The 11259-nt window shown below is 44.7% G+C and overlaps 1 protein-coding gene across 1 annotated transcript in view; it reads right to left on the reverse strand.

The window, feature by feature from the left end:
* det1 (DET1 partner of COP1 E3 ubiquitin ligase) overlaps positions 1-10993 on the reverse strand; it is an 11207-nt gene extending 214 nt beyond the window's left edge. The window contains exons 1-7 of the mRNA XM_066649502.1: positions 10757-10993; positions 9762-10081; positions 8612-9067; positions 5335-5688; positions 2845-3035; positions 2379-2570; positions 1-237 (exon numbers count right to left, since the gene is read on the reverse strand). The exon at positions 1-237 is cut by the window's left edge and continues 214 nt beyond it. Coding sequence (XP_066505599.1) covers positions 48-237; positions 2379-2570; positions 2845-3035; positions 5335-5688; positions 8612-9067; positions 9762-10058 — 1680 coding nt within the window. The 5' untranslated portion in view covers positions 10059-10081; positions 10757-10993 and the 3' untranslated portion in view covers positions 1-47. The remainder of the gene's footprint in view (positions 238-2378; positions 2571-2844; positions 3036-5334; positions 5689-8611; positions 9068-9761; positions 10082-10756) is intronic.
* Between the last annotated feature and the right edge of the window lie 266 nt (positions 10994-11259).

Below are 11259 nucleotides of genomic sequence, written 5' to 3' on the forward strand. Positions count from 1 at the left end.
AGAGTTTGAGGACTGACACACGATCCGTTCGGAGAGGGTCCGCGGCTTCACACGCAGCCGTGGCGCATGTGGAAGTTGACGACGTACTCTGCGTTCGTGCGCTGGACAGAAATAGCAAAAGGCTCGAAAGGGTGAAAGGTGAATGCGACCAGTCTCCGGACGGCGTGGTTTATCGGTCTGCCCAGCAGACCGGCCTGGATCTTAAACTTCAGTAAACCAGAGTCCCTCGCGTAAAACCTGCAGAGAGAGAGAGACAGACAAAGAGAGAGAGAGAGAGAGAGAAAGTAAAATATGAAGATGGCACATGATAATCTGGTGGATCATTTTCTGTGGCACATCTATACAGTACAACCTTGGTTTAAACAAACAAAATCAAGTTTATAATACGGTTCACAATCTGCAGTGTGAGGAGTGTGTGCGGTCTGACAGTAATAACAGTGGAGGGATTATAATCCAGTATTAATCTGCAGTGTGTGGAGTGTGTACAGTCTGACAGTAATAACAGTGGAGGGATTATAATCCAGTATTAATCTGCAGTGTGAGGAGTGTGTGCGGTCTGACAGTAATAACAGTGGAGGGATTATAATCCAGTATTAATCTGCAGTGTGTGGAGTGTGTATGGTCTGACAGTAATAACAGTGGAGGGATTATAATCCAGTATTAATCTGCAGTGTGAGGAGTGTGTACGGTGTGACAGTAATAACAGTGGAGGGATTATAATCCAGTATTAATCTGCAGTGTGTGGAGTGTGTATGGTCTGACAGTAATAACAGTGGAGGGATTATAATCCAGTATTAATCTGCAGTGTGTGGAGTGTGTACAGTCTGACAGTAATAACAGTGGAGGGATTATAATCCAGTATTAATCTGCAGTGTGAGGAGTGTGTACGGTGTGACAGTAATAACAGTGGAGGGATTATAATCCAGTATTAATCTGCAGCGTGTGGAGTGTGTACGGTCTGACGGTAATAACAGTGGAGGGATTATAATCCAGTATTAATCTGCAGTGTGTGGAGTGTGTATGGTCTGACAGTAATAACAGTGGAGGGATTATAATCCAGTATTAATCTGCAGTGTGTGGAGTGTGTACAGTCTGACAGTAATAACAGTGGAGGGATTATAATCCAGTATTAATCTGCAGTGTGTGGAGTGTGTATGGTCTGACAGTAATAACAGTGGAGGGATTATAATCCAGTATTAATCTGCAGTGTGTGAAGTGTGTACAGTCTGACGGTAATAACAGTGGAGGAATTATAATCCAGTATTAATCTGCAGTGTGTGGAGTGTGTACGGTCTGACAGTAATAACAGTGGAGGGATTATAATCCAGTATTAATCTGCAGTGTGAGGAGTGTGTACGGTGTGACAGTAATAACAGTGGAGGGATTATAATCCAGTATTAATCTGCAGTGTGTGGAGTGTGTATGGTCTGACAGTAATAACAGTGGAGGGATTATAATCCAGTATTAATCTGCAGTGTGTGGAGTGTGTACAGTCTGACAGTAATAACAGTGGAGGGATTATAATCCAGTATTAATCTGCAGTGTGAGGAGTGTGTACGGTGTGACAGTAATAACAGTGGAGGGATTATAATCCAGTATTAATCTGCAGCGTGTGGAGTGTGTACAGTCTGACGGTAATAACAGTGGAGGGATTATAATCCAGTATTAATCTGCAGTGTGTGGAGTGTGTATGGTCTGACAGTAATAACAGTGGAGGGATTATAATCCAGTATTAATCTGCAGTGTGTGGAGTGTGTACAGTCTGACAGTAATAACAGTGGAGGGATTATAATCCAGTATTAATCTGCAGTGTGTGGAGTGTGTATGGTCTGACAGTAATAACAGTGGAGGGATTATAATCCAGTATTAATCTGCAGTGTGTGGAGTGTGTACAGTCTGACGGTAATAACAGTGGAGGAATTATAATCCAGTATTAATCTGCAGTGTGTGGAGTGTGTACGGTCTGACAGTAATAACAGTGGAGGGATTATAATCCAGTATTAATCTGCAGCGTGTGGAGTGTGTACGGTCTGACAGTAATAACAGTGGAGGGATTATAATCCAGTACTAATCTGCAGCGTGTGTACGGTGTGACAGTAATAACAGTGGAGGGATTATAATCCAGTATTAATCTGCAGTGTGTGGAGTGTATACGGTCTGACTGTAATAACAGTGGAGGGATTATAATCCAGTATTAATCTGCAGTGTGTGGAGTGTGTACGGTGTGACAGTAATAACAGTGGAGGGATTATAATCCAGTACTAATCTGCAGTGTGGATTATGTAAATTTTATTCTGAGAGTAATAAATATGGAGAAAGTCTGTATTTTTGACTTTGAAACTCCCCGTAAACACGTCCGCCCCTGTCCACACTCTTACCGTATGGGGTGATCTCCACATGTCTTCGGACGCTCCATGACAGAGACCCACTTGTCGTCGTAGCTGAAGAGTGAGAGGTCGAGGTAGGGGCTGCTGCTGTAGGACTGCGCGCTGATGGGGAGCTGACCCAGCAGTCTGCGGACTGCCTCTGTGTGACCACCATACTTAGCATTCACTATGGTGTCTTTAAACCTGAAACACATTTTTAATTTAATCCCAGGCAAAGGATAAAATGTACTTTATCAATTATTAAATAAATGAGCAGCTGGGGCTTAAAGCTGACTGGTCACCACAAGTTAAATTGCTATATTTTATGACCTCAAGCTTGAACAAAATGTGTCAAAACTGGCCTCCATGAATAAAATATAATCACAGTGACCCTGTGTTCGGAGAGTGTTAAATGATAAAGACTAGTACTATAACAAACATCTCCCTAGAAAACAGCTGGTGCAACAGGTAGAGTTACCTGCGCTGGACCTGCCGAGCGAAGTTATTGCTGGATGCGGAGCAGGGGAACTGGACGGCTTCGCTGTGGAGCGTAGCGTTGCGGAAAAGGTCACAGAAGTTCTCAAACAGCTCCAGCAGCTTGTCTGAGGTGTTCTCAAACACCGCGATCACTTCTGTGGTCACCATGTTGTACACCACAAAGAAAGAAGGCTGGGAGAGAGGAGAGAGGGAGACGGGTCATAGACGTTTCATTAAGAACCAAAATTGAGTTCCCTTGTGGATAAGTGGGGGGGGGGGGGTTATTGTTTATTATCAAATCACCAGAAAACAAACTACAGCCTAATTATAATGCAGACAAGGTGCATCAGCGCATGTTTCGGGTCCTGATGCGGCTGCCAAAAAGCCAATGCTTCTGGTATCATTTTTAAATAGTGTCTATCCCATCTGTCACAGTAACGATGCTTAATTTTGGCCTGTCTTAGCCTCACTGTGTTTAATACGTGGATAATAATGTCCATAAGAAGCTGTAAAATCCACAGAGAGATGTTTATTGAACATTATTACTGTCCCAGAAACGCAATATAGCTGTGTGTCGGGCGGCAGGTTCGCTTCCCAGCGCTGGGATATTGGGTTCAAGTCCCATCTGGGTGGAGTTTCCATGTTCTCCTTGTGTTTGCGTGGGTTTCCTCCGGGTGACTGTCTGTGAGGAGTGTGGTGTGTTCTCCCTGTGTCTGTGTGGGTTTCCTGCGGGTGACTGTCTGTGAGGAGTGTGGTGTGTTCTCCCTGTGTCTGCGTGGGTTTCCTGCGGGTGACTGTCTGTGAGGAGTGTGGTGTGTTCTCTCTGTGTCTGCGTGGGTTTCCTGCGGGTGACTGTCTGTGAGGAGTGTGGTGTGTTCTCTCTGTGTCTGTGTGTGTTTCCTCCGGGTGACTGTCTGTGAGGAGTGTGGTGTGTTCTCCCTGTGTCTGCGTGGGTTTCCTCCAGGTGACTGTCTGTGAGGAGTGTGGTGTGTTCTCCCTGTGTCTGCGTGGGTTTCCTGCGGGTGACTGTCTGTGAGGAGTGTGGTGTGTTCTCCCTGTGTCTGTGTGGGTTTCCTGCAGGTGACTGTCTGTGAGGAGTGTGGTGTGTTCTCCCTGTGTCTGTGTGGGTTTCCTCTGGGTGACTGTCTGTGAGGAGTGTGGTGTGTTCTCCCTGTGTCTGTGTGGGTTTCCTCTGGGTGACTGTCTGTGAGGAGTGTGGTGTGTTCTCCCTGTGTCTGTGTGGGTTTCCTCTGGGTGACTGTCTGTGAGGAGTGCGGTGTGTTCTCTCTGTGTCTGTGTGGGTTTCCTCCGGGTGACTGTCTCTGAGGAGTGCGGTGTGTTCTCCCTGTGTCTGTGTGGGTTTCCTGCGGGTGACTGTCTGTGAGGAGTGTGGTGTGTTCTCCCTGTGTCTGCATGGGTTTCCTCCGGGGTCTCCGGTTTCTTCACACAGTCGAAAAACACGGAGGGTCGGTGAATTGGCTTCTGTAATAACTGTCCTGGTGTGTGAGTGAATGAGTGTGTGCCCAGATATGGATTGGCGCTGTGTCCTGGGTGAAACCTAGTGCCCGATGCAGTCCTCCAGGTGGACGGTCGTTCCTGGTCGAGAGTACGCTGTGAGCGTTTGGCTGCCGGTTCTCGCCAGTGTGTATGTGGTTACAGTGTTCTGAGCAGTGCGGACTGTAAAGGGTGTCTAGAAAGGCGCTATATAAGTGTAACGATAGAATAGAATGTGCTTTGTTATGTATGTTGGACTGTATCGTAATAGTTTGCCATTGAATTCATTTGTCCTTAAATTATTAGTAACAGAAACTCTACTCCCAGCCTGAGCCTCTTGATGTCGGTGTTGGTGTTCTCTTGTTGAGGCCACGTCCTCACACTGTGAAACACAGCGAGGTGATTCGGCTCTGAGGTTTTGACCCGAACAAACATAATTGTCATTATTTATTGCTGTATAACAGCACTTGGTACATTTTAATGGGCAGTGACACGGTGCCGGGTGGAAATGCCTGTGATTAGTCAGGCTCGATGAGCACCTGTGATTTATCAGAGTCCGCTCTGCTGGAATATTTTCAGACTGTTCTGAAGTAGGTGCATTATTTTCCTTCTTCTTCTTCACTTTTACATCCAAACATTCACATAAATGTTACAAAAACATGATGAGGATGTTCATTTTGTGTTGTTGATTTGTGTCGACCTTTGACTCTATCTGTTTGGGAAATGGCTCCCTACATTACTCACTATATAGTGCACAATTATAGTGAACTGTGGGATTGTTTGAGTGCTCTGTACTCTTTTCCACACCACAACAAGATGGTGGAACCCCTAAACAATGCACTATATGGTGATAATGAGCCGCTCGCTGTTCACACCGACCCTGAGCGCACAGCAGTGAGGAGCGAGGAGCTCCTCACCACCTCCAGCACCACCGTGCTGCCCCAATACTACAACATAATATTGATCATTTTATCAAACTGACATCCCACAGTCCTACCTGGGAGGGGTCAGTGACCCTGAGGGTGACCACGTCCTCGCTGGTGTATTTGATGAAGAGGTGATGTTCGTCCAGAAGCTGCATCTTCCACATTCGGAGCTGCCTGAGCTGATCGAAGAACTGGAAGAAGCGCCGTTTAGCCGTGGCGCTGCCGTCCTGCTCCGCTCGTCTCCACAGATACACCAGGAGTCTGTGTTTCAGGGAGTTGATGCTCTTCTCTTTGTAGAGTCGGGAGAAACCTGGCTGACCCTCCGCCTGAGCCTCGGAGTACACGGCCGACAGGGTCAAAAGATCGTCTTCGTAGCAGAAACGGCCAATGGTTCGGACGTCCAGGAAAGTTCCCTCTGGAGTCACCTACAGGAGAAGAGACGGCTGGATTCAGTAACAGTGGTGATGTAGTTTGGGAAAAGATGCAGAAAAAGAAGACACGTCTCAAGGGGGCATAGAATGATGTGCTTTTAGGTCCTTTACACCTTTATTTGCTGCACAAAACATGGGAATTACTTTTTTAATTCATCCGAGAACTTACATCTGTGTTTCGGCATAGCTGCTCGAGATGAGGGTGGGTACATGAGCTTTGCCTGACGTAAACAAGGACTGCTGACGTGCAGACTGACCAATTAAATGTTTACAAAGAAGGTTATCGACCAATAACGGTAGCTCTACAGTCAGACCGTCCAATCAGAAGATTTTAGTCTACTTCACCACGCCCCCTTCTCACTCAAGCGAACCAATCGGAGTAGGGGAGGGCGGGACTAGTTTGTGAACGAAACTTCTTGAAGTTCTATGTGAGCTCTAGAAAAACAATATCCCGGACGTTTGTGAAATTCCGTCCAGACATTTTTTTAAGTCTAAAACAGAGGACATGTCCGGGTAAAAGAGGACGTCTGGTCACACTAGTGTTGGATAAATGCACCCAAGTCTGACTCTGCAAACATTCTACAACAAAAGGTCTCCGTTTACAAATGAAAATGAAAGGCTAACGTCTCCTTTCACACAACCATCAGATTTCTGTCTGACTTCCATGTGGTGTGTGCATCTGGATGCAGTACAGACACTAGTCTCATAAAATGACCAGGAGACACAGGGGAGTTTAAACCCAGACTAAAGCCTAGTGTAAAAAGAATTTCCAATGGCGATTCATCATTAGCAAGGTTGGGTTAGTCCCACACAGGTGTGGCGCATAGTGTTTTCTTTGTGTTATTTATAAGATAAATACATAGCACAGCTCCTCCTCAATGTAAGGCTTTTATTTCTTTGCATTCACTATTAGAGGAGACTGTATTATTCCTGTCCAAAGAAGTGTGTTTAGTCAGTCAGCATTTTCTGTTACAGCATCCTAAAGTATGGAATTTACTGGCAGTTATTTTTAGAGAAAGTAACACTTATCGTAGTTTTACTGAAGAGTTGAAGTGGTTTGGTACTAAACAAGTATTTGAATATTAGAATGTGGAATATCTACTGATAATTCCTGCTGAATGTTATCTTGTATGGGGTAGTGTTGCTATTGATTGTGGTTGTGTGAGTTGTCTATAGAGTGTGGGTGCTTTTTTTTGTTATTATTGATTGTATGTAACAATTTTGAGATTGTAGAATTTTAGGTTGCATTTTAAGAGCTTTTTTAAAGCCAGGGACAACAGATGAGAATTAGCCTTTTTGGCTAACTCCGGATTATTTACAGAACTTTTCTGTTGATTAATGAGCATTGTCCCTGTGAGTGAAAGAAAGAAAGAAAAAAAGAAAGAAAGAATGTTCAGGGGGACTAAGAAAGAAAGAAAGAAGGAAAGAAGGAAAGAAAAAAAGAAAGAAGGAAAAAAGAAAGATGAAAGAAAGAAAGAAAATGAATGAATGAAAGAAAGAAAGAAAGAAAGAAAGAAGGAAAAAAGAAAAAGAAGTTCAGGGGGACTCTGAAAGAAAAAAAAAGAAAGAAAGAAAGAAGTTCAGGGGACTCTGAAAGAAAGAAAGAAGGAAAGAAAAAAGAAAAAAAAAGAAATAAAGAAAGAAGTTCAGGGGACTCTGAAAGAAAGAAAGAAAGAAAGAAAGAAAGGAATAAAGAAAGAAGGAAAGGAAAAAAGAAAGGAAAGGAAAGAAAAAAGGAAAGAAAGAAGTTCAGGGGGACTCTGGAAGAAAGAAAAAGAAAGAAAGAAAGAAAGAAGTTCAAGGGGACTGAAAGAAAAAAAGAAAGGAAAGGAAAAAAGAAAGAAGGAAAGGAAAAAAGAAAAAAGAAAGAAGAAAAGAAAGAAAAAAGAAAGGAAAGAAAAAAGAAAGGAAAGAAAAAAGAAAGAAAAAAGAAAGGAAAGAAAAAAGAAAGAAGGAAAGAAGTAAAGAAAGAAGGAAAGGAAAAAAGAAAAAAGAAAGAAGAAAAGAAAGAAAAAAGAAAGGAAAGAAGGAAAGAAGTAAAGAAAAAAGAAAGAAGGAAAGAAGTAAAGAAAAAAAGAAAGAAAGAAAGAAAGAAAGCAAGAAAGAAAAACAAGAGAAAGAAAGAAAGAAAGAAGAGTCTTCTTTTAGGTCGTGTTCACACAGCAGGGAAGTGACCTAAATCTGATTTGATTCTTCATATGAGCCACTTGCACTTTTTGTTTCCGTGTAAACAACAAAAACCTGAACCAGACAATTTCAGTTGAGATTTGGGCCACTTTCATGTGTGGTACCTAAACCCGGCCCATATTCGACATGCAGCAATGCGACACCGTCTGAACGGCCTGATCGGAATTCACGCCACTTTTACGTTAATCATTCTGTACGCAGTGGGAACTGGTCCCTGGATCGTTTTAATGTTGGTGAATTGAGAACAGACTGATCCAACGGTTTAATTCTGTTCAAAATATTGTTTAAAAAAATTTTTGAATTCAGGTTCTTGTCACTCGTGTTTTTAGATTTCGAATTACAGTGATCCCTCATTTTTGGCGGGGAATGTGTTCCAAGACCCACCACGAAAAACGAATATCCGTGAACTAGAGGAAAGATATTTTTTTATGTATTTAACGAGTGTTTGGATTTTTAAACCCCTCCCTGTTACTGTTCACAACCACCCTTTGCATTAAACAGTCGTTCTCTAATGTTTTTTCAGCTGGAACTACATGTGATATCTCTCCAGTTTCTTTAATAGAGTCATTCCTAAGCTGTGATTTAGCATCAGTAAATTTCACTCGGATGTGGACGTGAACAACACATGTACTGTACGTAAGAAACACTTGTAAATGATATACTGTGTCACCTACAGCCCCAGTCTAATACATGTAAATAATAATGAAGGCAGCGTCCTAGCCGTCCTCACCTGGAACACGTGGATGGTCTGCTGCTGGACGGACAGCACGGCGAGTATGTTCCTGTAAAGGTAGAGCCCCTGGTTGTGGGAGAGGATGATTTTGTCGCACTTGAAGGTGCGAGTGTCACAGAGGCGCCCCGTGTGCAGGTCTATGATGTGCAGGGAGTAGTCCTCCAGAGGAGAGCGTGGGTTGGGTGTCACTGACTCGTTGTTGCGGTAAACCTCGAAGAAGTGCGGGTGCGGCTCCTCCGGCAGGTAGGCAGCGGATCCAACAATGACGTAACGGCAGTCGTCTGTGAACAGACTGCACTCGCGGTTCAGGTGCTCCCCGTTCGAGGCCACGTTAGTGACGTGGAGCAGGGAGAAGAAGCGCTCGAAGAGCCTCCCGCGGATGTTCAGAGAGCGCTGATCATTACCATTGGCCAATGTTTCTCCCTCCTGGCCCTGGAGCAAGTCTTCGGCAGCCTGGCAGAAAGGGGGAGGGGCAACATTTATATCATCACAGTTTCAGGAAATAGATTCTACTCATTGTTACAATAAATTATTATTCACTTAATCACAGGAAAGCAACAGTGATGGCAATTTATCACTGCATGGCGCCTACTCTACTCAACTCTACATTCGGTCCACTACTATAGCCAACAACCCCACCCCCCAGCGGGCTTTGGAAACCACAGTAACATCATGTTGTTGTTGTTTGGGACTGAACACAGCTCCGTCATCAGTTCAGACAAATCAGTAGAGTTTGTTCCTTCCTTGTTGCAGCGTCCAGCTCTCGCTGGATTCTTTCGTCAGCCACCGATCCAAGGAGCGTTTGAACCTCTTCAAAAGACCACGGCGTCATTTTACGAGCTGCCGTCGTGAGTCGGATAAAAACAAACGTGATCTCTGCTGCAGCTGGAGATTTTACAGATGGAGAGTTGGTGCTGGTCGTCTGCGTTGCGTGGCGTAGAGTGACGACTCTCTCTGGACGATCAGCGCTCTGCAAGGTTTACACGCCACGGTTTAGTCCCTACTCGACTCGCTCTGAACCACGAGAGAACAGCCACTAAACAAGAACCCGCTTCCAGAACCAGAACCTGATTCACCTGGTGGAGGAGCAGACCAGGGATCATGCAGTGGAAAAGTGTCATAATTAGCTCTAAATCTGTCATCCTACCTGACAGCCCTGATACTCATAAATTTCCAGGGACGTCTGGTCCGAGGAGAAAGCGATGAAGCAGCGTCCATCCGGAGAAAACTTCCGCAGGAAGCAAGGGGGCTTCTCCACATTTACCACAGTGAAGTTGGGGAAAAGGTTCTGATGGAAGCAGCGCACTCTGTACCAGTGAGCCCCGGGGCGTCCCGAGCAGATGCGGCGTCGCTCCAGACGGTGAACAACATTCTGGTTCTGGATTCGCCGCGGCCTTAGAGTCGGGAACCCATCTTCTGCTGTCGGAGCACTGCAGGACGCCATGAGCGCCTACATTACAGGCAAAGCTGCGAAAACAAAACCCAAGAGACATGAGATGAATAACTTGGAGTGTTTCAAAGCTTTTGCCGCCTCGTTTCTACACTCAGGCAGTGCAGGCTGTGTGTTACTGTGTGTATTTTCAGTCCAACAGTGAAACTGAGGGGTTTAAAAACTCCAGCAGCACTGCTGTGTCTGATCCACTCTACACCAGCACAACACACACTAACACACCACCACCACGTCAGTGTCACTGCAGCGCTGAGAATGATCCACCACCACATCACACCTGCTCTGTGGGGGTCCAGTTTCTTTAGGAAGCCAATCCAGAAAGGAAGCTTGAATACAGAACTTAAGATTATCGGTACTTTGCTAATTAAAGACACGTTTAGTCTGTAACTGAGCAGCATCTGAACAAGTTCTATACAAAAAAGGGTCCTGTTTAAGTTATAAGGCTGAGGTTTGGCTCCTAATCATCAGCTTCTTTTCCCAATTTTCCGGTCCACCTTAAATGGTAATGCACGTAAACGCTATTTAAGGTGGAACGCTGAAATTCGAATAAAACGCTGAGAATGAGCCAGCAGACTTTAGTTTTTAATTATGATTAAATCTATAAATAGTTGGTGCCAAATGCAGCGATGTTGTGGTTGTTTATTAATAATAACTGTCTAGTTTTCTGTAATAACGAACTGTATAAAACTTACGTGTTTGTCCGCTATGAGTGAACAGGTGAAATATTTCTCGACCTCCGCCACACACAGAAAAACACTGCACTTATTACCGCTAGAGAGAGTCCTTTAATTCATTTACTGCGCGCTGTGAAGACTTTAAATCACAGTCTTAGTCTAAATATGCGATTTTGTGCGAGTTAGCCTTTAGCTTGTTTAACTTCATAGTAACAAGAGCCGAATGACGCCGCCCGAAATTCACAGCGCCATCTGCAGGCGCGGAGGAACAGGGGGTCTCTCTCTCTCTCTCTCTCTCTCTCTCTCTCGCTCGCTCGCTCTCTCAGTCTCTCTCTCTCGCTCTCTGTCTCTCTCTCTCTCGCTCTCTGTCTCTCTCTCCCTCTCTCTCTCTCTCTTTCGCTCGCTCTTTCTCTCTCTCTCACTCTATCTCTCTCTTTCTCTGTCTGTCTCTCTCTCTCTCTCTCTCTCCCCCTCTCTCTCTGTCTGTCTCTTTCTCTCTCTCCCTCTCTCTCTCTCTCTCT

This window comes from Hoplias malabaricus, chromosome 17, assembly GCF_029633855.1.
Source record: "Hoplias malabaricus isolate fHopMal1 chromosome 17, fHopMal1.hap1, whole genome shotgun sequence".
NCBI classification, from domain to species: Eukaryota; Metazoa; Chordata; class Actinopteri; order Characiformes; family Erythrinidae; genus Hoplias; species Hoplias malabaricus.